We start from the raw sequence: 26,905 nt of genomic DNA, 5'->3' as shown, positions 1-26,905 counted from the left end.
TTATTAACTTTGGCAACAATAATTTACATCACAGATTTGGATTCCTCATCAAATTCTCTATCAAAGACATCTGCCACATGCACGCCTTCACATTTGAAACTATCGATTTGGTTCCAAGATGACAGCTTTCAAAATGGCTGACGTGGAACTCACCCCTCCCCCACAGATTTTTCTTAGCAACATGCCACACACATTCCCAACTACAGATTTCCATTTATTCAGGTGTCTTCATACCTTTGGAACACCCTGTATAATGTTGTTGCTAAAGGTTCCAAATATTACGCCACGTCCCCTCCCGCGTACACCGCGTCCCCTCCCGCGGACCCAGAGTGTGAGAAGAAAACATCCCCCACACCATTACTCCACCAGCCTCAACTATTGACATGTGGTAGAAAGGGTTAAGCCATACAAGCTGCTTACGCCAAATTCTGGCTTTCCCATCAGCATGGTGCAATAGATATTTTCTACTGCTCAGCGATCCAATTATTTATTTATTTTTTCTCACTGGAGCCTTCCCTTTCTGTTTCACTTAGAGTAAAACGGCACTCGACCTAGTAGTCTGCCGTTATAGCCCATCTGTGCTAAGGAACGATGAGTTGTGTGTTTCTACACCTTAGTTGGAGAATCGGCATTGAATTCAGCTGCAATTTGCTTGACTCTGCACAACTTGTGCATAAGAACAATTCTTGACATCCTCTCCTGACCCCTTTCAGTAACTAGTTGTTTATGTCGACATGATCCCCTTCAGCTGGGTGTTCTTCCTCAATTGCACTATTCTTGGTATACTCAGCCTTGTGTGGTCTTCTTCTAAAGCAGTGTTAGCAGTTTTTGATATGCTGGCCTTCGCTAATCTAGCACCAATGGCCATACGTTGTTTGAAGTCACTCAGATTGCTCAATTTTTGCCACTCTAATGTGGATTCACACTAAAACTGATCAGCGGAAAACTTCCTCAGTAGTTTTCATGCTGCATTTCAGGGTCGCGTATCTATAGAGGGTGGCTACAGTCATGAAAGGGGTGAGGGTCTTTAATAAAGTGGCTCTTCAGCATAGATAGATTAATAAAGAATGCTATGATTGAAGTAGATAGCCACATTCATATGTTCGCAGCGATATTGGAAAAAACATTGCGCAAAAATAAAAACAAACTCCCAAGTGCCCAACAATCAGGGCCGCATTCAGATGTGGTGGAGTTTCTGTTGCATTTTGGGGACAATTAACATAGTAGTAAATGTGGATGGTATTTTCAAAGCCACATCCCAACATGGCAAGAAAAACTCGGCCCAGAAATCGGCAGCTCACTCATTCCATTTCTAAAAAATGCCACAGATCTTCACAGCAAATTTTTTGTAAAGTACAGGCTGCAAATCGCGGCAAAAAAAAGACCATCAGTCCTTGGCCGATAACCGCTGCCAAAAATGGATTTGTATTTCACGGCTTTGCTACAAATCTGATGATTCACAAAAAAAAGGCCTTCTCAACACGTACAATGTTCAGAGGAACATTAAATGGGCGTAAGTTATTTGGCTCCATGGTTTGGCGCAGTGAACTCCAAACCGTGGCGAATTTCATTCAGGACATTACAGCTTGAGGGAGAGTTCACACTTTACGCAAAATCCGCAGCAGAAAAGTTGACTATTAAAGTCAATGGGATTAAAGCAAATGTAGAGGAACAAAAATACTGCAAATTGTTTTACTGTAACCCGCACATCCGCTGCCGAAACGCCACAACAAATCCGCTGCAATTTCGCAACATGTTAACACAACCTGACACTCTCTGTTACCATGTGGCCAAGGCAGCGGAGAAACGGGACTGCAGGGTTTGTTTGTAGTCTGTAACCATGGAGACACAACTATGCATAGAAGATGTTGGCACACATGCTAAGAGATCCCAAGCTTTATGATTGTAGATATGTAAGAGCAATAAAAAGTGTTTCAAGAGACATTAAAACACATTTACCAAGGGCCTAAAGGGCTAAAAAAGCACATGTGTGCCGCGTAAACAACTTGCGGTAAACCAAACACACTGCAGTTGTCTCTGATGGGACAGATAAGCATTCTTAGAATGCAGGGCTTGTCTCTATCTTTTCGGTGCCCATAACCAGATAATGTCTGCAGGAACTGATTGATTTCAAGTCGCTTTGAAAAGTTTCTCTCTAGATAATTTGTTTTGATTGCATTCACCATGTGAGATAAATAATGCAACGCTTAGTTCGGTCTTTTTTGAATGGCAATACGTTTTTTTTCATTTAGATTGTGAGAAAAATCGGAAGGGAGTTTAAATTGTTAATATATGTGTATATATAATTTAAAAAATATATATTTTGCCTTATTTTACATTATTTTTAGCTGCCTTAGGGGACTTTGAACTTGCAATCTTTTAATTACTTCTACAGTATGCTGCACTGCTTCGGTATTGCGGTATATTGTATTTTTCATCTGCACATATTAAGACCTGCCACAGGTAGAGCTTAATAGGGTTAAATAAACGGCAGCTCTGAGAGCCTTCACTAGGCCCAGGGCTACCGTGGCACTGACAGCATCGGGGGGGAGGAGTCAGAGGGAGGCGGCTTTCCCCTTTACATGCTGTGGTCAGGATTGGTGGGGTATGTAAACTGTCAAACAGATGTGAGAAGAGCCAGCTCTGATCATGGCTGTTAACTGCAGATTTCAGCTGTTTCAAACACCCACTGGGTATGCAATACCCTAGGTTCCCAAGAAAAATGCATACCCAGTGGGTGCACATACCTCCTACCTCTGGGACGTACATTTATGCCATAGAAAGAGGAGGGGGTTAAATAAGTAGCGTAACTATAGGGAGATGCGGTTGCACCCGGGCCCAGGAGCCTTAGGGGATTCATAAGGCCTCTCTTCTCCATATAGGGAGCCCAGTACCAGGAATAAAGCATTATAGGTAAAGGTTTTGCATTGGGGCCCAGAAGCTTCAACTTTGTGTTAAGGGGGCCTCTGTGTTAAGGGCTTAAGAGAAGTTTAGGAGTCCCAAGATTAAGTTTTGCACCTGGGCCCATGAGCCTTTAGCTACGTGCCTGGGTTAAATGCCCATTTTCTAATGCTCAACATCTTTTCCTATTGGCTTTTCCTTAGAGCTTTGTGTGATACAGAGTGTTAAGGCAGCAGAAATGCAGTCCTAAGCTCACTCACGACCTGAAGGTTGTGAGTTCAATCCCCGCTTGGTTCAGGTAGCCGACTCAAGGTTGACTTAGCCTTCCATCCTTCCGAGGTTGGTAAAATGAGCACCCAGCTTGGTGGGGGAGTAATAAAATACCTGAAATCGCTGCGGAATAAGTTGGTGCTATACAAATAACAAGATTTATCTGAGGGCTTAATTAATCACAGCCTATAGTGCCAATGTTGCTGAACATGGGTGATTTCAACTACAATGATCATTCGCTTGAAATGTAACAACAGATTGTTTTAGCGGACCGAATGTGTGTTATTGTCAAGCGGGTCCGCCATGCTTGAAATTTTCACCCAATGTTTAGACAAATGATCTTTTGTTAAAAGAGAGAGATTTTTTTTTCGTGTTCCAGAAAGCTCTTTCATCTCTTGGCCCGGGTCACTGTACATTTATGGTCGGTTTGCCAGTATGGACTAAAATGTGTTTAGCTGCATCTGCGTAATGAATGTTCGCCAGACGATCGTTCATTCAGTAGTTGTACAATTAAGCAACCTACTTCTGTCTGTATGGCCGTCTTATGGCACTATAGGACTACTGATACCCAAATAAAATAGAAAGTGATGCTGTAATTCTAGTCATGGTAGCTGCTAGTTTGATGGACTGCTAGGAACACTGAGAAAGCGATTGTCTTAGTCAAATATCCTTCTAGTGATCCGCACATATTTTAAGTAGTAGTATTGCAATGTACAGTCGTGGCCAAAAAGTTTGAAACTGACACAAGTTTTGGTTTTCGCAAAGTTTGCTGCTTCAGTGTTTTTTGGTTTTTTTTTAGATTTATTTATTTTTTTTAGTCAGATGTTTCTATGGTTACTGAAGTACAATAATAAGCGTTTCATAAGTTAAGCTTTTATTGACAAATTCAGTGTCGGTAAAGACTCAGTATTTACAGTGTTGACCCTTTATTTTTCTGCATTTCACCCTGGCTTGCTGGATATCGGCTTCTGGGCCAAATCCTGACTGATGCCAACCCATTCTTGCCTAATCAGTGCTTGCAGTTTATCACAATTTCTGTGTTTTTGTTTGTCCACCCAACTTTGGGGTTGACCACAGGTTCTCAATGGGATACAGATCTGGGGGGTTTCCTGGCCATGGATCCAAAATTTCAATTTTTTTGTTGACCAAGCCACTTACATTTGGAGTTCTTGATGATAAACTTTGCGTAAACCAAAATATATGTCTGTCTCAAAGCGTTTGGCCACGACTGTATACTTGATACACAAATAAAGTGATGGTCTTGTCTTATGATTAGAGATGAGCGAGCATACTCGATAAGGCAAATTACTCGAGCGAGTATTGCCTTTTGAAATTACCTGCCCGCTCGTCTCAAAAGATTCAGGTACCGGTGGGGGAGAGCGAGGAAAAACGGGGGGGAGTTCTGTCTCTCTCTCTCCCCACCCCCCACCCCCCAGTCATCCATGCTCACTCCCGCAATTCACCGCTCACCCCCGCCGGCACCCGAATCTTTAGAGACAAGCGGGCAGCTACTCGCATAAGGCAATACTCGCTCGAGTAATTTGCCTTAGCGAGTACGCTCGCTCATCTCTACTTATGATCATTCAAGCTGTCGCTCATGCCTGTGTGCCAATACATCTATACTCTGATATATTTGTTCTGTATCTTGAATTCTTCTTTCTGATGCGCGGTTCTGAACTGGATGTCTTGTAGCTTGTATGTCCGTTTTATAGTGTGAATTACAGTATGCCAGTGTTTTTTGTTCTAAGGCCAATGGAAATTTTGCCTGCAAAGTTAATCTTTCAGGTAATGCAGAAAGTCCACTTTATGCAGGTGAGGCGCTGTAAATCTTACACTAACTGCTCATAAACCTGTTTTTAAACCAGGATGATGTAGTGATTGAAGCGTTTGCAGAGGATTCCGAGCCAGAAAGCAGCGGGGCAGAGCATGATTTCCGAGAGCTACGTGCCAAGAAGCAAGCGCTGGCGAGGAAAGTGGAGGAGCAGAAACGTCGTCAGCAGAAGATTCAGGTAACAATTACAGCAAGTGTAGAACTGGAAGTGATCTCCTATAGACACTGAAATGAATGGTCTCTATGCAGTATGCTAATATTGGACTTCATAAAACGGATATTCTAGAATGTTAATGGCCAGAATTAATGTGTGATCTAAGACATTTGCAAGTAAAAGGGTTGTCTCATCACAGATAACCCTTTAATATGTGAGCCCGCTCCCAAAACTGATGATTTTGATGAGGGAGGTTACAGTTGGCGCCTGTTCACATCTCCATCACTCATTTAGTTTCTCTATTCTGTTATAAGAATAGAAAGTGGAATGCGAGCCGGGGACAAGAATAGCGCCCAACGGACTGGAACACTTGTTTCCGATCATTGCCCACTGTGATTGTGGCCAGCAGTCACAAGACAAGGAATAAAGCACTCATTTGTCGTCCGTAGCGTCTTTAATCCAGACACACAAATTATTTCATCCGTGTTGGATCAAGTCGTGTAAATAGGTGTGCCGCCAGCAATAATGTAACCTCGTTTGTAAAACCAAAGACTCATTCCTACGAACTACCACGCGATAATCGTGGTATAAGTGAACCAGCGCTTGTTATGGGCAATCATTTGACTGTGTAAAAAGACAATTGGCTTCTCATTTTTCATCAACGCCTACTACAGGAAAAATGTGGAACTACATGTGGCCATTCAGATTATTGGTGATGGGTGTTATAGACTTGGTCTAGCAGCTCAACAGTTGCTGTTAGTTGGCTCTCTGCCCTGGCAGCTAATAGAAGGGATCCCCTATAGGAACCAGAAAGCATATTTTGAGAGTTGTGCACACTTTCACAGCAATTCTTCAAAAATTGTTTATTTTCTGAGGGAGCGTTAAAAAAAAACAACAAAGCTTCACAATCACATACCATGCGATTTTCATGCAAGCATGAATCTTTTTTTTATGCAGGTTACTATAGGGAACAGTAGCCTAAAGTTGACACTACCGTTTTATGTTTCTGTATGGCTGTTGCGTGGGAGCAGCTAAACAGAAACGATCCCCCAGTTTCAGTACAAAATTCTGTCCGACTATAACAGGTAAGTAGTGTATTACTGTCCATCCCATCCACCTATGCTGAGCCAAGTTTTCAGCCGTCCAAGACGGCTGCTGTAACCTTCTATCTAGCTCTCTGTCTACTATTCTGATTGGTGAGTGCTGATCATGTGAGCAGCTCTGGCCTATCAGACTACTAATGCATTACACCTGTTCTCTAACGCTATGCAATATGGGGATTAGGTAGCTTGGAGATTGCTAAAAACGGGACTCGGAACCGGTGGTTTGGACGGACCGCAGAGAAGACAACAACTGAAAACCTAGTTTCAACCCATTTGTTAATTTTCCATCACTGTCGCATTAAAAAAATTTTTTTTTTAGACATTGCTGTCAATGGAGACAAACAGAAGGCTATCCATTCACTTTAATTTCTTTCGCTTCTCCCTTAATGCAATGGGTAGATGGAAACCAAAAACGCTAGTGTGAAATATTAGTGAATTGCTCCATATTTTAATTCTTTTCAAGTTTTGGTTGAAGCGCCCCGCAGCCTCAAGTATCACTTCTATTCCTTGTAATATATCGCGCTACATGTTCAGCCCCAGGAGTTGGTGCAGATATTAGAAGAAGCTGTTAGCATTGGAGGCGGCGCACCTAGACTAAACCAAATGTACGGAATTCCAACAAGAAATAAAACCTTTTTGGCTGATTTTTCTCTTCATTCCTGCAAAGCGTAATCGGTTTTATAGCGTTTGAATAGAGCTGAATGCCCTAACCACAACCACATTGTCTGCCTGAACTCCGTGACCTCTTCTGTAGATACATCTCAAGACTGGCAATCAGGGGCTCCTCTAGCGAAACCAGTTACACTTCTACGGTTGCATCCCATTTACCCGGCTGTCTTTGCATGACGTCCGTTTCTTTCCTGGGGAGTTCTATAGGTGACAACATAAGCTGCTTGTATGTAGGGCAGCGCTGTAGACCCCCATTGTCCCTTTTCTCTATTTGGCGTTTCTCACTTTCTGGGTTGTTGTGAGGATCGCTGTCCTGTGGGCTTCCAGGAATACATTATGTTATATATTAAATGCCAGTGACCGCATACACTCACCAGATATCAGGGGATAATTACTTTTGCAGATGCTCTGTTTTTCTCCAGAAGTTATCTGCTGAAGTCTTTTTCTTTTTGCCTTACGTATTCCGTTTCTTTTGCTCATTACCGGTGTCTTTGCGCTACTTTTGAGAGCTATAGTTTTCTAGTTCATAGGAAATCCCTGACACGTTTCACTTTGTGGGCTTATATATCCCACCTTCAATGTAGAAGGGTGAAATATGCAATTTCACTGCAAAAATATTTTACACGTGGATTTTGCTGCAAATTTTAGCATCTTTTAACACTTTTTGCTGCAGCAAGCAGACAGCTCCATACACTGCGCAGTGGTCTGAATTGGTATTGCAGGCTGAGTCTCATTCACTTCAGTAGGACTCAGCCTGCAGTATCGACCAGGAACACTGCACAATGTACGGCGCTGTTTGCATCCTGCAGAAAAGTGGATAAAAGTTGGACAATTCCTTAAAGATTATGTAATTTTCTAAATAACAGTTCCCTTATATGCACTTTTTAACCAGTTAAAGGGGTTGTCCCGCGGCGAAATAAAAAAAAAAGTTTTTTCTACCTACCCCCACATTGTGCCCCGTTATAAACAATCCCTTTGTTATTTTTAAAACAAAAAAATCGCTTACCTGCATCCCCGTTCGGGCAGTCTCTTCTTTTCTTCTTTTAAAGATGGCCGCCGGTCCTTTCCCAGTAATGCACCGCGGGTCTTCTCCCATGGTGCACCGTGGATGTCTTGCGTTCCACTGCCGATTACAGCCACATAATTGGCTGATCGGCACCACGTGACGGGGCGGAGCTACGATGACGACGCGCAGACCAGCTCTCCGGCGCGAGCACACAGCAGAAGGCCGGACTGCGCAAGCGCGTCTAAAGAAGCAAGAAGACACCGAAATTAGACGGCTCCATGGAGACGGGGACGCCAGCAATGGAGTGGGTAAGTGAATAACTTCTGTATGGCTCATATTTAATGCACGATGTACATTACAAAGTGCATTAATATGGCCATACAGAAGTGTATAACCCCACTTTCGCGGGACAACCCCTTTAATTTGTTTTACTATCACAGAGATAGTGTTCCCCTGAGCAGGAAAAGTGGGTAGCCTCCCTTCTCCACCTGCAGCGGCTCTTCAGTGAATTGTTGTCACCAGCCACCACCACCATTTACTGCCATCTCCACAAGGCAATTGCAGGTGTGCCCGCCATATGCCGAGGAAGGAGGGACGCAGGGGAGATAGGGCAAACAGCTCAGCGAGATAGCAGCAGATACCGCTGGCACCCGCATATCATCAGTGTGGTGGGCTGCGCTGTCGTATATTAGGGATGAGTAACTATGCGGGCAGCTGTCTTATTAGTTCATATATGAAGCAGCGCTTCTGTGAGTGTAGAATCAACTGTTACGACGGGCGCATTTACCCACCTCTAGACGAACCTTTCCCAGCATACCGGGTAATGTGACAGAGATAGCAGGTAAGCATTGTGCAATATAGAACTAGTTCACTCTTCACTACTAACTAATGAAAGGTCCTGATAAGTATTAAGCGTTACCCCGAAAAAATTGAGCTAGGAAGCTGAAACTGCCCCACTACTCTACATTTTCCCCCAGGATGCACTTGCAACGTCTCTCCTGCAGCTTTAAGTTCCTGCAAAAAGAAATCTTCCGACTTCTGGTCAAACCATTCATTTGCAGTATTCGTAGCCTCCAAAACTCTATCAAACTGTTGTCCCTTTATGTATTTTTTGAGATTGGGGAACAGATGGGAGTCAGGTTGGGTGAATAGGGTGGATATCCCCGGATATGTAGCAATACTTTTGACTGATACTCGGCAGTCCTCCATGATCATGTCATGGATGGCTTTCACATTTGTAGGCAAGGAGACAGAGACAGGCCTTCCACTGGGTTTCAAATTTACAACCCATCGTTTAACTGTTTCATATGAAGGGCCGCTGTCACCCAAAGTTTGTGACATGTCATCATGGATCTGCTTTGCATCTTTCCCTTGGAGAAACAGGAACTTGATTATGGTTTAATGCTCTTCCACACTGAACGTCTTTGGAGATATTCACTTTAGACAGGGAAAAAAGATAAGTTAAAATCCTAGATAGTTGATTTTTGCCTCATTGAATATAGACAAATAGACAAGTACACCCTGCAATTTACAGCTTCCTAGCTCAATTTTTTCTGGGTAAGGCTCAGTACTTATCAGTACCCCCTTGTAATGCCACAGCTACCCCACACATTTACCTATCGCTAATACATGAGTGCTGTCCAGCTGACAGTGACACCAATCGAGTACATGGATCCTGATTGCATCTTCAACGTAAAGGACAAAAAGGGTTACAAGTAAATGAAGTTTAATATAAAACAGTTAAAAGAAAAAAAAGGGGGGGGGGGGGTTATGGAAAAAATTAAAAATGTAGGTATCTGTGTAATGACCAGTACTATAGAAATATTCCATTCTTTTATCCTGCACAGTAAACTGTGCCAGAACTGCTATACTTCATTTGTCTGCCTCCCAAAAAAACACAATAAAAAGTGATCAAAAAGTTCCATTTGTATCCCAAAATGGTACCAATGGAAACTGCAACTCATCCTGCTAAAAAGCAAAACCTCACACATCACCCTTTGGCAGAAAAAATAAAAAATGTTATGGGCCTTGATATTTAGCAATGCTAGATCAACTTTTTTAAAGTGTTGTGTAAATGTACAACTGTACACATAAAAAACTATAGATTTGGCATCACAAAAATCGTAGTGATCTGCAAATAAAACGTTAACATGTCATTTTTTTACTGTATAGTGAATGTTGTAAGGAAAAAAAGGGTGAATTTTATTTTTTTTCCCATTCCCCCTTTCAAGCAAAAAACTCATTTTAATAACCCAATATGGTACCATTTAAAAAGTACAACTCGGCCCACAAAAAAGGCCTTGTAGCTATTCATTTTTTTTGTTAAAAGTAACTTAAAAAAAGAGTTTTTAAAATTAAGAATTGTCCTTTATTTTTTTTTATTTTTTTTTTAAATTGAGATTTTAATTTTTTGGAGAGGTCTAGGAATAACAGAGGTTTAAGTCATCTCTGGGGACCATTGAGGATCATCTGATTGGCTTATATACATAAGAAAGCCCAAGTCGTACCAGGAAGAGATGACCTATTCAACAACTCTGTCCATCATCTCTGTTGCCATTTCTCACCCCCAGTCCCTTCACTAGCTACCCATGGCCCAGATAATTCAGTTTAAAATATTAACACAAATTTACAAGACTGTATATAACCAGACCCCTCCATATTTGACCCAATATCCCTACCTCCCACATGTAATTTCCTATGCTCACAAGAGCACCTCCTTTGCTCTGCTCTTGTCTTCTCTTCATGTAATAGCCTCCAAGACCTCTCTGGTGCATCGCCCATACTCTGAAATTTACTGCCCCAAAAGATCAGACTCTCCTACCTAAAAACCCCTCATATTCATAAAAGCCTTCAACCTACAGTAATCCCCATTGCCACCACTATATGAGCAGCTTCTACCCTTCCCGATTGTCACCTTCCTCCTTTCCTTACAGATTGTAAGCCCTTGCGGGTCGGGTCTTCCCTCTGTACGGGTCTGTCGCTCATTTAGTTTATATTTATTGTACTACTTGTGTGTCATGTGACGATTTAGTTGTCTACTTTTCCATCAATGGTCATCTTTAATACACATTATTAAAACAATTAGTTCCAAAGTTTTGAAATCCACCCACCAGACGGACTCATCCTATATGCTTTTAAGATTGTTCTTGGCTATAATTATAATATTTATAGATCTTTACCTGAGAAAATTACATGTGGAGTAATTCATGGGTGAAGTATTTCCCACCGTGGGACATGTTGATACAACTAACACCAAATCCCTGTCATTGAATTATTTTTGCCTGAAGATGATTTGAAGCCCCTGTCAATGTTCATTGTTCGGTCGGGCTTCGAATGCAAAGTTTTACACAGTTCTGTTCCTTCCAGATGAGCTTAAAACTGATACCAAAGGGGAAAAGATATTTGTTCTTCATCTTCCTGCCCCCACCTCTGCTAATGCCCAGGGCCTTTTGCTTCCATAATTCTTCATTTTGTAGCCTTGAATCCTTGCCAGGCACATCTGTCTCACCATATGCCTGGACCCTGCAATCTGTGCCGAGCGACTTGTAATACAGCTCCGGTGAAAGCCCTTCTGGGACACAACACACATGTGTACCCTTCAGCAATTGGCCGGCTGCCCAGAACCAGCCTGGTTACTCACCTTTCATACACCTAATTGAAATATAGTGAGATCTTTTGAGATTCTGTCAATCTACCCCGATACTCCAGCCTCTGGCAAGAGAAAATAAGTGGTTGGGCGTGTTTCGATGAGCCATACTGAATGCCCTTGGGCACGGCTGGACAAGATATAACGAAGAAATATGGATCTATAAAATAGTTTTTAATGTTTTTTTTCCTGGTTTGACTACATAAATTGTATCTGTCTGATGGGATAAGACCAGCTATTTTGAAGTAATGTGAGTTTTGGATGTTTTAAGTAGCTTCTTCCTTTTAGGAGAGCGTGTGTACTCGGACGAGGAAGGGATGCATTGCTGTCACTTACAGGGCAGCACAAGCAGACGGTATTACAGGATGCCGTATCCTTATGAACCTGTGGAGTAGGAAGTCCTGCACTATTTATAACACAATACCCTGCAGGAGGAGAAATGCCACAGACTTCCCGACTGCCCTGCTTACCCTGTGACTGCTTTGCTTCCCTTTACCACCCGCCGTCCAACTCCGTTCCTATTGCTCCCTGTTCTTGGCTGGATATGATGTGACCTCTTGGTCCGTGCATCCTGCAGAGGGGACGTGCAGACAGTCACAGCCTAGTCACAGACGCCCCAGAGCTCTAACTTGCAATAGTGAATAGGGTTGGGATATGTGGCCACCACCCCCATTGATTTTTTTTATTTTAGATTTTTTTCCCTACATTTTATGTAACAACCTCTAAAGTCAGATGTTTGGATTTCATTTATACCAGAAAATGTGCTAATAATTGACCTCAGAAGCAAACATTTGACACTGACCTTTTTTTCCTTCTCTAATATTACATAGATTTAAGCATTCGTCATATTTCAGTGGTCCATAACATAGGCATATAACAAAACACTTCCTGGAGGTGTTTACACTGTGATCTCATACATCTGCTTTGCTGCCCCCTCAGATCCCCTTGATCAATGCTGAGAACAAGAATTGGAAATGGGCTATTAAAGGGAATGTGTCATTAGAACATAACCTATTGTATAAATCAAGTTTTTATGTCAAACGTATACTTTTTAAGAATTTTAGATGATTTTTAGAGATGAGCGAGCACGCTCGGTAAAGGTAGAAACTCGAGCGCGCATCGCTCTTCTCGAGTAACTGCATACTCGTCCAAGCAAATTCGGGGGGGGGGAGGAGAATGAGAGAGATCTTTCTCTCACCCCCGTCGTCGTCCCACATTTGCTCAGACAAGTATGCAGTTACTCGAGAAGAGCGATGCTTGCTGGTGTATCTACCTTTACCGAGCGTGCTCGCTCATCTCTTGTGACTTTCTTTTTTTTTTTCTTTTTCGAAGTTGCAATATAGAAAAGAAAAACCTAAAAATAATGCAGTTTTCACACTGATCACTAAAGTGGTCACTGATCACTTTTACACAGGCTGTTTACTGAAAAATCGCTCGACTTAGCGAATTTGAACCATGGTTGTCCCTTGTAAGTGTAGGACCCGATAGGGAACTGAGCGAGAAATCGCTCATTATTCGCTAGTAACTTTGTGTCAGCTCACTGAAACAAAGCGACTAGTGAGCGGTTTCTCGCTCCGTTTACCAGGCAGTCATTCATAGATGGAGGCGCGCAGCTAGAAGAGCTCTCTGGTACGCTCCACCTCCATTCACTGAATGACTGTCACTCCTGTGTTGGGTGCAGATCCCTGATAGGTCATTCCAGCGATAGTCATTCCTCATCACTAGTGAATGGAGGCAGGTTGGAATGATCATAGATTAATTGCCTGTCTACATGGGCCGAATTCTTGCTCGTCGTTCAGGCGTGCATGCATTTACACTGAATTATAATCGTTAAGGTCCCCGCTGGATGTTGGAATCTGAACTATTTATCAGTCCGTGTAAAAGAGTCCTTAGTCTGACGCTTCCTGTTCTGTAGAGAAGACTTTTCAGCCGGTGGTCTCATCCTCAAAAAGCAGAATTGCAATGAAAGACAACACCTATATATATAGATAACACAGGATCCACCTTTCACAATAGGTCCCGTCCCCTTCCTTAATGCATAATGACCCTGGCACAGGTCACAGAACATGCCTAGAACACTGTTCCATAGAAAACAATCGGTCCCCTCCTATCCATTGTGTCTATAGCCAATAAGACTGATGTTAACTGCAGCTCAGGAGAGATGGCCACTCCATAGTCATGTACAGACAATAGAATGACATCATTTACAGTCGGAAAATTGTAATATGACTCCATACCTGGCTTTCATTTGTAAAAAAAAAAAAACAGGTGATGCATTCCCTTTAAAAAAAAGTTATGGTAAGTTATAAAGTTATCCCCTAGCCACAGGATAGGGGATAACTTTATCATCACGGGGGTCCAACTGCTGGGAGCCTCACCGATCCCAAGAACAGGGTGCGGTCAATCCCCAAGTGAATGCAGTGGAGGTCACACCGGTGTGCAGCCGCTCTGTTCACTTTAATGGGGGTGCTGGAGATTGCCAAAGTCCTTGAACTGGGTAATCTCCAGTGCGGTCATTGAAATGAGTGGAGACACAACATCCTTGTGCAACTCCATTCAGTCGGTGACCGGCTAGACGCCCATTCTCGAGATTGGTGAGAGTCCCAGCAGTCAGATCCCCACCAATCGCAAAGTATTCCCTATCCCATGGATTGGGGATAACTTTATAACTTGGCACAGCCCCTTTAAGAAGTTACACCCTCTCCCAATGGCTGCCTATGTGCAATAAAGTACCCACTTTTAGGCATTACTTTATCTACCCTGTCCTAAGGTGCTTCTAAGACATGAACTATTTTCTTATAATATCACTTTGCTTTGTTTCGTAGATGCATATTAATGGAAAATCTTCACTCCTTTTATCTTCCCAGGCTGTCCTGGATGGCAAGACAAGACCCCTAGAGCTGGAAATCTGCCCCTTATTCCTGGTGCCTGATACTAATGGATTTATCAATCATCTCCCTGGACTGCAGCAGCTTTTGTCATGTCAGATCTATATATTAGTTATTCCTCTTATAGGTAAGATCGCTCACAATACAAGTATCTTCTTAAAGAGACAGTAAACTTAAAATCCCAAATGATCTAGTATCCAAAGTATTAGTCCACAGTAGTTCACATATTTCTGATTTGTGCTTTGCATATATAGATGCGAACTATATAATAATCAGTCATTTCTGGCTCTAATAAAGCCTTTTGGATTTCTTAATGCCACTATACATGTCACTGTCCCTCACATGCTACTCTGAGCTCTCAATCCGAATCTATTCTACAGTATACCCCATTTTAAGAGGAGGGCGCTTAGAAGGTTTATTATCCTTTATTATTTTATTTGGAATTGATAATCCTAAATCTGAAATATAATTTGGAATGAGGAGTCATTGTGCAGATTTCTGATTATGGTCTTAGAAAATATGGACTTCTCCAACTCCTAAAATAATGTTATCTGCTGTTTTTTAACTGCGTCCTCAGGGCAGAGCTGTGAGAAGTTGAGCTGCTTTATCTAATTAGTTGACTTCTTTTTGTCTCATCAGAGGCTATAGCTGTGATTACATATGAAATGGCTCTATATTCCCAGGAGGCCGCCATACACATTAGCCAACCTAAAGCCCCTCTTACACCAGACGAGAATGGTTGGCACCTATGCTTTTACACAGGAGGATCATCGCTCAGTGAATGGAGATGGAGTGAGCCAGGGATCGTTCTCACCTACCTCCATTTACAAGAAGTAGGCAGTCGTTCATAGCTGGACAGGCTGTTTAAACTGAATGATGTGGTGGTAGACCAACGATTTTATAGGCTGCATGAAAAATATTTCACTGCATGCATTCACACTGCACAATTACTTGCAAGCTGGTCGATCTAATAAGTGGTTTGTACGGTAATTGTCCTGTGTAAGAGGGGTTTAAGGGTACTTTTACATGGGCTGACAGTCGCCTGAATAATCGCTCAAAACAGTGATTACGGGTGCTGCCATCCCGTGTAAACAGTGGACCCGACAGAGCAAATGAGCAAAAAGTGCTGACTTGCTGGAGTCGCTTGGTTTTCAGCTCCCATAAAAGCCAAACAACTGTTGGCTTGTCGGCCCGTGTGAACAGGCAGTCTATCTATGAACAACTGCCTGTTTACTTTTAACAGAGGTGGATGGCCGGAAGAGATCTCCGGCACACCGGCCTCCATTCAGTGAGCAATATATTGCTGCTGCGTGAAGCACAGTAGCGATAATTGTTTGGACGGCTGTCGGGCGCTTAAGCGTCCCATGTAAAAGTACCCTGAGGCTGTTGCTCTATGTTCCCCCTTCCCCACTGTAGATCTGTTTATTCAGATTGACTGCTGCTTATAAACGCAAGCGCAACCTAATAACATTATTTCCATTTTCCATTGCGTCAAAGTTTGAATGAACATTAAAGGGTTATTCCCAACTTGGGCAACTATGGCTGAGATAGGAATCTGTATCTGTATGCAGTTGGCCACGATTACGGAAACAACTGAGCTGGCTATTCTGCGCTGTTTTCTTAACTTCTATAGAAGTGAATGGAATTTATGAAAACTGTGTAGCACAGTGAGCCGCTACAGTTTCCTTAATCCTGGCTACCTCTGACTTCCACATACAGACAGATATTCCCATCTCGGCCATAATTTTCTGAAGTGGGAATAACCTTTTACGTACAAGCAGCTAAAGAATTAGCGAGAGATTTTTTATTTTTTTGCTACATATATTCTGAACAAAAGGCTCTTGATCAGGGAGATCATCTCTAATTTGCTGCTCTGAACATACAGGTTATTGGATATCCATTCGAACATGTACAACATTGCTTTTTATACTTGCTTACTCTTATGGGACACTTTTAGATAAGCGTGTGCTGATCAGAAAGCGAGGCGGGAGGCAGTTCAAGGAAGTTATTCACTCTGTACCATCTTAATGCTCTGTGAAGGTTGCAATGGGCAGGCACTTGTCCCACGTGTGACTATTTACGTGCAGGATGAGTACCAGGGTGCTCCTGATTCCTGCCACTAACCCTCAGTTCCTTGTGCATGACTGCACTCTGGCTATGGCTGCTGTACTCTGCAGCTCTGGCTGGGCTTGGTACAGAGTCACACAGCTGAGTGAGCAGCTGCTGGAACACACGTCCCCGTCACGGCTTTTTCTCCATATAAAGCCAGCGGTGCAATCTCTGACTGGTTCCAGTTATTGCTAAACACTCGCCCCTGGCACAAGTACTGGTGTTACTGGGTGGTCTGGCCAGCTCCCTGGATTTGGGAGTTCTTTCCCTGACCGAGAGAAGGAGCCCTGTGGCGTATCTGGTGTATTTGGGTGGGTTTAATAAGACGTCGAGCACGCTTTCTTCCCTGTGGGGGAATGAGCATGCATTATAAGCTCTTTCCTGTCACACAAATACTACTGTGTCCATCTGTTTATAAGCCGCCTATGAAAAAAAAATCTTCATCTGTCTAGTCTAGTATTGCTGGAGCTGCATAAGAGCGCCGAGAACTGCACATTTCTGTTTCTTGAAGATTATTGTAGCTCCTCTAATATTAGACGATCTTGTGGACATGTAAGCTGTGGTTTGCAATTCCACAGCAGCTAAAGACCAACAGATGATCTAGGTAATGAGGTCTTTATGCTGAATCGATCCAAGCATTAAACATTTATGAAGTATCGGCATTTTACTAACAGACCATAAACCATGACAGTGGTTGACTAGTACTAAAGAGTTTTTCCGGAACTTTTTCAAACTTTTCTATTGATAAGCAACCGGGGTCTGATGCTTGGGATCACTGCTGATCAACTGGTTCTTGGCGCTGTGACTACGAACAGCACAGGAAGAAGATCATGTTGATCATAGTGTCAGGTTGGTATTACAGGTGTATCTCCCATTGAATTCAAGACAGGTCAGGAATAGAAGAAATCCAAAAACTCACGGACAACCTCTTTTTAAGCTTCTATGCACAGATTTGCTCAGTACGTATGAGAGGAAACTTCCGTAGTAAATATATTTGGTCTACACTGTACAATTACTGCATTAGAAACCCCTTCTCAATAACCGGTAGTTCCACCTTTTTGGGTGAACAGTGCTTTCAGATGTCGTTCAGCAGGAAGTGGGACTTGTCACTCCAGACGATCTTCAGGTAGGTTTCCAGGGTCTAGTGACAACTTTCCTAGGCCTGTTTGAGTCATTGTTGGCAATGACATGGATCATCAGGGGCACCCTTGTTGGTCTTTGGCTATTGAACCACAGACGACACAAGTTATGCTTCATGGTCATTGTGAAACTTGTTTTACTTTCCCGCTGTTGTATTCTTGGGTCAATTTGTTCACTGTGGCACATCCTTGCTGAAATACAAGAAATGCCACCCAATTCTCTCCACTGTGTGATACTCTCTCTGATGTCTGTTCACGGTTCAACCATTTTTTGTACACTCTTGATCCTGTGGTTCAGGAACAGCCAACAAGTGTGACTGTATCAGAAATACTGGCACCGCACCTTCAGGCACCAACAGTCTGCCCACTATCAAAGTCACTCAAGTCATCACGTTTACCCATTACTGTCAAATGTTGGCTTCTGCTGCGCAGAGGAGAGCTCGGCACATTATCTGAGAGCAGATCATGACACAGCAGTCGCGTGGTACCGCAATACTGATCACGTGATGTCACGTCTTCAAGCTGTGATCTTTAGTGTACAAAGGTAGACAAATACAAGAAACTATGTTTATATATAAAATATCATTAAAACCTCCTGACTTACATTGTGTAAGTCTCACTTGTGCCACCAAAACAGCTCTGACCTATCAAAGCATGGACCATGAATTCGACAGCTGTTCAGTAGCATCTTCTTACCAAGACGTTGGCAGCAGATCCTTTAAGTCCTGTAAGTTGGGACTTCCATGGTTTGTACCTGGTTTTCCAACACATCCCACTGATGAACACCTTAAACTCTGTCATCTTTCTCAAATCATTCCTGAGCATTTTTTGCAGTGTGGGAGGGTGTATTGTCCCGCTGAAAGAGGCCACTGCCATTAGGGAAAACCATTGCCTTGGTCGGTGACCAAGTTAAATTCATATGAATGTCAGAACCTAAAGTTCTTCAAAAGGTCAATACCCAGAGCATCATATTGTCCCCCCCCGTTTGTCTTATTTCCATAGCGCATCCCAGGTAAACAACGTACATGGCCGACCTGTACAAATGCCGTAAAATAAAAAAAAAGATTCATCAGACCACCACCTTTCATTGCTCTGCAGTCCAGTTCTGATTTTCATGTGCCCATTGTAGACACTTACTGCAATGGACAGGGGTCAGCATGAGCTCTCATACAGGTCATTGGCTACACAGCCCTATAGTCAGTAGGCTGCAATCCACTATATCTTCTGACATCTTTCTATCATGGCCAGTATAGTCATTCTTACTCTACTTTATGCCACACTAGTTCTATGAACCACCAACGGGCTAGTTCTTTGTCTCCATGCACAACAATGACAACTTGCTGCCCATGACCCTGTTGCTGATTCGTCAGTTTTTGTTAGGTACTGACCGCTTCAAACCTGAAATAAGATTTGCCATTTTGGAGATGCCATCTCAAGTTGGCTCTTGTCAAAGTTGCTAATGTTACAAAATACAAGATTTCTTCCAGCACTCATATAAAGTTAAAACCAAAACTTTTATAGTATCTTTAAAAACATCCTCATAGAAGGAGACGGGAAAAAAAGAACAATGTTTTTAAGGATGCTATAAAAAAAGTTTTGTTTTTAACTTCATCCGAGTGCTGGAAGAAGTCTTGTGTTTTGGAATTGGATCCATTCGTGGCTGAGGCGGCTTCCTTCACTGCACCATGCTACTTGATTCCAGGGCAGTGTCCGGCGTGGGTGAGCTAGTTTCACTTCTATTAAAGTTGCTCAGATACTTACACTTACCTGTTTTTCTTGGCTGCAACATATTAACTTCAAGAACCGAGTGTTCAGTTTGTTTTCCCTAATTTATCCCACACTTTAAGGCTAGGAGCACACTACTGTATTTTGGCTGTCCTTTTGCGTCCTTAATACTGAACCACGTCCTTGTCTCACCACAAGCCTCCTGACCACAACGCCAATCATCATAGGAAGGTATGATGGTCGGGATACCCATGGTCAGGATTGGACACTCTTCCATATTATGGACGCAAAATGGCAACCACATATGGTAGTAGTTTCCCCAGCCTAAGGCATTAGCTTTAACCCTTTCCAATCCACTGTCTGACGTCTGAAGACATTCTGATTTGAAGGCTGTACAGCTCCGACGTCGGAAGATGTCCGGCAGGGTATTCTTACTGTAGATTACTGGCCGCTCTGTTGTCAGGGGCCTCTCCAGCATGTCCAATACTGCAGTACTGGCTCTAGCCAGCAGATGGTGCCATTGTATAATGGCAGAAAGAGAAAGCCCCCTAGGAAACCCTGAATCCAAAATTGGATTGCAAAGGGTTAAAATAGTAAGTTTTGGCTAGTGTGTGTAAGTTAGTAGCACTAAAATATCCAGCAACAAGAATATAAGGCTCTGTTCACACTTGTGCTACCAGCTTCTGTCTGGGTTTTCATCACAATTGGCAGCAAGAATGGCACAGTCCAATTGTTGCACCCAAATTGACAGAAACCTTGACAGATCCCATTATAAGTCATTAGGGGGCATCATTTACTTCTGTTTTATGATGGATTTGTCACAACTTCATGGCTTCCATTATAAACTCTAACTATGATGCCAGTGTGAACAGAGCTAACTGTTAGCTGCCTGGAAACAAGTGTGACCACTTTCCTAACTGTTATCAGAAGTAACTTTATGTTGTGTCTGCAGTAGATGGCTATAATTTGCAGGCACAGGATTGGTTATTGGCACTGCTCCATTAGTATGATTTATTGGATTGTGAAGTTTGTACTAAATAGTCTTAAAGGGAAAGTAGAATAAAGCGCGTCTGGACTTCTAATCAGAAAAAGACTTTCCAGTATAATTACCTTGCTAATTCTTCTCAGTTTCCTCACCACTGATCTGCGAAACCTGCCATTGATTATAGTGTATGATGGCCTGTTGTCCATCATGATGATGGTGATGATGCTGCAGTGCCAGCAAATATAACTACGGATGGCCCTAAGAACACCCGGAGCCGCAGGTGACACGGGAGACCGGTCGGAGTGCTGAAAAGATCTAGTCAAATTAGTATATTGAAAGGTTTTTACTTTGTTTTATGCTCCGCCTCAGTTAATTTACAAGACCAGAAAACGTTTTTTTTTTTTAAGTTTCTGTTTCTGTCAACTTGATGGAAAATAGAGAACAGAGTGCAATGTTAGGACTTCGTTCAGACACTGCATCTTTTTTATAAAAGCAATCCAGACTGACTGGAAAAGCAGAAGTCTGTTTAGCATCCAGTTTGTTGAGAAAAAGGACACCCAAAAATCCTGCAATCTATTCTGCACGGAACACGTCCTAAACATACCACCATCATCTTGTCCCTAGTTGCAGTTCATCATGTGATAAGTTTGTTTTACTATACAGATGTTGACAAGTGCACACTTTCAGTAAATGGCCCATTCTCACCTGCGGTGGAGCGCCGTTACGGCTTTCACTCTCTCTGTTCCATATTTGGAACAGCAAAACTAAATTAAACGGAAACAAACTTTTTCATTACCCCCCCCCCCCCCCCCCATTTAATTTCAATGGGTTTTCAACAAAAAAAAAACTGCAAACAGGTTTCCATTTGCTTCTGTTCTGTTTGGCTTCCCTTTTTGAATGGAAAAATTTGCGCAGTCTGCATCTTTACATTTGCTCTTCATTGAAATCAGTGGGGTGGCGAGGGATATTTATTCTGTTTTAAGTCTCTTCTCTTTTCTAAAAATGGAACCGACAGACTGAAAGAGCCATAATGGAGCCATAAAACAGGTGTGAGTGGGCCCTAAATTAAAGAATAATTCAGTAATGACATGCTACACTTGTGTGCCATCGTGTAAATAGCATTTCATAATGCAGATGGTTGTGGTACAGTGGATAAGGTGTGAAATATCGTGTCACATCAGATCTCAAGTATGGAAGCTGGGCATACCATCCACATGAGGTGTATTAATGGTGCAGGGTAGAATTGGTATCCCTTGTGGTCTTAGGACTAACATAGGTCAAGCACCCTTCACCTAGGGTATACCATACTTATTTGTCTGTCCGCAAACCCAAGTGTGGGAGGATCTGGAGGCTGTATGGGCAACTTTTTAACATCTGTGGCATATCCTGCGGACATACCATCAATGCCTAAGATTGGAATAGCTAATTCAGTGAAAGGAAATATTTCTACATTCATTTCAAGGAACTTGGGATATATTTCTGGGTTATTTTCCCTTATATTTTTTGTATACCGGCCCTCTTTTTGGAGATGACCACCAATCTAGAAGACCATTTTGTACTGCAACATTTTGGCTTGATAATAAGGCCCAATTTGGTCAACGTGTCTGTAGTTCTTAAACCCTTAAGGACAGTCCATTGTAAATATAGGCGGCCTCAGGTATGTTAAGGAGTGGGCTTGGAAGCCATACCCACTCCATACCCTATGAGTGTCGGCTATTAGTGATAGCTAACGCCCATCTGCAACTGCAGCGATAAGCCCAATTGCTGCAGTTAGCTGTTTCAATGCCACTGTCAAAGTTGACAGCGCATTTAAACAGCCAGCCGGAAGATGGCTCCACATTGGCCCTCGTACAACACTGTTGCAGGGTGCCATTGGGTTCACATGCCAAGCCAGAGCTTACTGAAATTCTGCCATGTATTGCATTCTATTAGTCTCTGTCTGTGACAATGCTTAATTGACTATTGCTGAAAATACAATGCACTGCACTATTGAAGTATTGCAGTATATTGTAGAAGCGATCAAACTGGCATAAGTTCAAGTCCCCTTTTGGGACTAAAAAAAAGTAAAGATTTTTAAAAATTAAAAAAAGTTTTTCGAAAAGAAAAGAAAAAGCTTTTCCCATTTCTCACCTAAAAAATAAAATATATTTTTGGTATCGCTGTGCCCGTAGAGCTGTGTCAACAGGAAAATAAAGTTGTAGCTCCTGAAAAGTGGAAATGAAAAGCTAAAGAAAATTTGTAAGATTTCTGGCTTTTACCAGGTTCAGGCCGCCTGCAGACGGCCGGGTTGGATCCTGCTGTGAGAATTCTCACAGCGGAATCTGACCCACACCCCTGCAGTGACCAGTGCGGCTCACCTGCTTCCGTCTCTGCTGTGCTCTGTGATGTGCCGGCTGCTGCCCAGCCGACGCAGGGCAGAGCCGGCGCATTGGTAGTGACATTTCTGTGCGGGCCTCTGCGAGACCCGCACAGAAATAGAACATGCAGTGATTTGTTTTCCGCGCGTGTTGTCAAGCACACAAATCGCGGCTGTGTGCTTACGATTGCGTTTTGTAATGCAATCCTATGCAGGCGGGCACGGGCGGAAATTATGAAGGAAATCCTGCTGCGGAATTTCCGCCCGTGTGCAGGGGACCTAACCAAGATATGTTATATTTTATACAATCCTGCCCATAGATACAGATAATGTAGTCAGTAGTACCAATACCAGGCACTGAGGACTGCCTGTATCACAAGTTTTCCATTTTTTTAGACCAGTGGAGTTCTCTTCCGTATGTTGGACATTTTCGTTTTTGCCTTTACAAAGGAGATGAGTTTTTCTGGGGGAACATCCTTCTAGTCATAGCAAAACAATAAGCTTTAAAAACAAAAATGCTTCAAAACTGAAAAGGTATTAGTAGGATCAAGGTAAGATCTTTGATTCTGCGCCACCATTTTTTAAAAACTTTTGTATGTGTTCTTATTCTGTAGTTATCCATGAGCTGGATGGCCTTGCAAAAGGACAAGATGTTGATCAGCGCAGCGCTGTTCAGGCTCGATCTCTTCAGGAGAAGGCCAGGAAGGCCCTCCAGTTCCTGGAACATGGATTTGAAGCTCGAGACCCCTTTCTCAGAGCACTTACAAGCCGCGGCAATGAGCTGGAGTCTATTGCCTTCCGAAGCGAGGATATTTCTGGACAGAAGGTACCTTCATTCTTCTGGCTTTTCCAGTGCCTTATGACTGTTGTGTCCTAGGTTCAGTAGGGTACTGTGATTACTATCTTGCACTGTCTATGCACTGCATGGTAATGGAGAGCACCAGGAGGAGATATAGAGGACACTAATGCTTTTTATGATGGGTGGCGTGGGATGGAATCCTCTAGTGATCATAGAGGTCTACACATTGATGATGTTTCGTTTTCTTAGGGAAACAATGATGATTTGATCCTGTCTTGCTGTCTGCATTATTGCAAGGACAATGCTAAGGACTTCATGCCATCGAAAAAAGGTAACATTTCACTCTTTGGCCTTGGCTGAACTAGCCTTAAAAAGTTACAGAAAAACAAAAACTTTCTTCGTTTTTGGACTCCTGCAATATTAACATAAACACCGTAAGTCATGCCACTTCCTCTCATTTCTCCATCCCTATCATGTTGTGGCAGATTAAAGTGACATCATGAGCTGCCCAAGCCCATCTGTCATAGGATTAACATGCCACAGCTGTCTACGTTGTTTACAGAGACAGATCCTGGGCTAGGACTGACAACTGCAGACCTCTGGTTTGTAACACGGAGGATTGTTACCAGTGTCACAGTGACAAGATTTCCCCCTCCTCCCTACAGCTTTTCTCCACTCCCAAGTTTTTCCTTCTGTGAGAACTTACTCCTAAACTGTTGCACATTTCCTTTTGGCTATCGTTTTTCATTCTTTTACCACCATCGTTTTTTTTTTCTTATACCTCATCCCCCAATTACTCTCGCTCTCCTTTCAGACGATCCAATACGCCTGAGAAGAGAAGTTGTTCTGCTGACTGATGACCGTAACCTCCGAGTCAAGGCACTGACCCGACATGTCCCTGTGCGAGACATCCCTGCTTTTCTCAAGTGGGCCAAAGTGGGGTGAAGCAGCCAAGATTCAGAAAGGAAGAATCCTTGTGTGCAAGAAAAAAAAGAGAAGAATATCCAGTGTGTGACCCGCCGGGGCGAGAAGTCGTTAGTCAGTCCTGATACATCAGTTCAACTGCCCCATGTTACACCACACACACACAAACGCACCCCAGACTCAACCCATCATCTGAAATAATCTTACAACAAAGGCTGAAAACGTTTCCTTCATGCACCCTCATCGTGAGCCTGCTGTAACTTATCTGTTAGTTCAGCTGGATGGGAGTGCGTAAAGAAGGGGCTTGTCATTGTATGTTGGGTCTGACCGGTCAGTGAGGGTGCAGAATTTAGTAAGTTGACAGTCCAGAGCAGGATTTGATTGGCAGGTTGCCAGGGGCACATCTCCCCTTTTTTTTTTTTTGTTTTCCCCTTTTCTTTTTTTTTTTTTAATTTGTGCACTAGTGATGCCTACATCACCAGGCCTCATTGAGAGAAAGCAATGGTCTCCTTCGCCAGACGATCTTTACTTCATGCTTTTATTTCTTTAATGACTTGCAATGCTCTTTTTAGCTTTATTGTTTTTATTTTCTGTAGTTTTTAACTTTTTTCTTTTATTTTTGGTTGAAAGGATTTCTTTACCAGCCCAGGTTTCCCAAGATCATACTTTTGAACCGGTGACTATAGCTTGGAGCAGCCATCGGTGGATACATATCCCCTTACCCTTTTTGTTTTTCTTTCTTCCCGTCGTTCATATCTTGTACATTGTTCCTCTGTTTTCTTATTTTTTTTTTTCCCTTCTTCTAGATTGCTGAAGCCAACCTCACCCCTTTGTTGAATAGGGAGATGCGTAGGTGTGGCCATTAAACTCAGACATGAAGGATGATGTTGCTCTGTAAAGTGTACAACAATGCTTTTCCGTTACTTGACCGATCCTCATCGCTACACACACCAGGTTACACAGATGTTCTCGGCAGGTTTCCCTGGCAGTGAATGCTCTCGGCGTTTTCTGTCATTCCCAGCCAAGACCTGACATCTGAAAATCCTAAAAGTCTTCTGTAGGTCCTGATGTCATCCTTTTCCCTAATACTTTATAAGATCAGTCTGTAGGGATAAAGGCAGAAATCAACCACATGGTCCTGGCTACATGCTAGTTGGCCCGGACAAGTGGCTCCATTTAACTCCTTTTTTTTGTTTTTTTTTTGTTGCTGAGAGTGGCCGGCCTCACCGTTGTGTCGTTGCCTCAACTAGGTGTAGGGCATAACAAGGTTGTCAAAGGGTTACTTTGCTACGTTTTAAGTCACCAGCCTGTTTGGTTTTTTTTGGAAACCCGAGAGAATGTGGATAAAGGCTGGCTCTGATTATTTTCTAGTAGACAGAGGCTAGTACAGTGGGTCATATTCTATACAGATAATAGATCATACCGCGGAGGCTCTAGATACTAGTGGTGATCTGTATCATTTTTTGTTTTATGTTGCGATCTAGGTTTCCACAGATTTCAGTTTGTAAATAGTTTTAGTGAGCAGGGAGAAGTGATGACGTGATGTAGGTTTATGTTGGCCGAGCGCAGCGATTCTGTTTGTAGTGAAGCAAACCTTCCATATGGAGTACTATATTTTTTAATTTCGTTACTCTTCCTGTACATGTGGCTTTAGTAAAGCAATGTAACATGGCATGACTATTCCTAAGTGGTGTTGGTATGTTTAACCCCTTAGTGTAGTGAGTCAGCTTACAATCATGGTGATCCTGAACATACTGCATGCAGCCTTAATATCATATAAATCCCACTATAGGCACTTGCCGATAAGCACAGATAGCAGAAACACCACCTATGCTATAACACCAGGTCCGTGCCAACTGTTGATATGGCACCAATGTTACTATCATTTGTACCCCTCTCATTGCATTCTTTAATTGTACTGTAATGATTGTCTTTTGCTCATATTCTTATTTTTCCATATAACTTTTTTTTTTTGCTTGGAAGGAATTTTTGTTGTGTGTTATTTTTAGATTAAGCATTGGCTGGCAAAAAAAAAAATCTTAATAAATGTTTTACTGTAATCTGGTTGTTTGATTTTTTTTTTTGCTTTGTGAATTTTAACCCTTACTTCACCATAGGACATTATGATGTATGTGAATTATAATATACACAGCTGCAAGAGAAAGTGAGTGAACCATTTTGGTATTGCCTGAATTTGTTCTTCAAGTCACAGTTATCTTCGCTGTATTGGCATTTGTGAATCAGGAGGATCAGGATGAACAGTACTATTAATGCACTTACTACAAACCTACCTGGAAATGAGTTCTGAAATAATCTTCAGTCCTTTTGAATTGTAGAAAGACTAAAAAAATTGGTAACATGAATTTATTCATCAAAAGGAGGTTATCTGGTTTAAAATTA

At 42.5% G+C, this 26,905-nt stretch overlaps 1 protein-coding gene across 1 annotated transcript in view; it reads left to right on the top strand.

The window, feature by feature from the left end:
- SMG6 (SMG6 nonsense mediated mRNA decay factor) overlaps nucleotides 1-26,559 on the top strand; it is a 224,529-nt gene extending 197,970 nt beyond the window's left edge. Inside the window, exons 15-19 of the mRNA XM_066599701.1 lie at nucleotides 5,037-5,180; nucleotides 14,448-14,595; nucleotides 23,397-23,608; nucleotides 23,831-23,912; nucleotides 24,396-26,559. Coding sequence (XP_066455798.1) covers nucleotides 5,037-5,180; nucleotides 14,448-14,595; nucleotides 23,397-23,608; nucleotides 23,831-23,912; nucleotides 24,396-24,526 — 717 coding nt within the window. The 3' untranslated portion in view covers nucleotides 24,527-26,559. The remainder of the gene's footprint in view (nucleotides 1-5,036; nucleotides 5,181-14,447; nucleotides 14,596-23,396; nucleotides 23,609-23,830; nucleotides 23,913-24,395) is intronic.
- The last annotated feature ends 346 nt before the right edge of the window (nucleotides 26,560-26,905 follow it).

The sequence above is a fragment of the Eleutherodactylus coqui genome, chromosome 4 (assembly GCF_035609145.1).
Source record: "Eleutherodactylus coqui strain aEleCoq1 chromosome 4, aEleCoq1.hap1, whole genome shotgun sequence".
Lineage (NCBI taxonomy): Eukaryota > Metazoa > Chordata > Amphibia > Anura > Eleutherodactylidae > Eleutherodactylus > Eleutherodactylus coqui.
The sequence above is the reverse complement of the archived record's forward strand: the minus strand, read 5'-3'. Positions and strand labels throughout refer to the sequence as shown.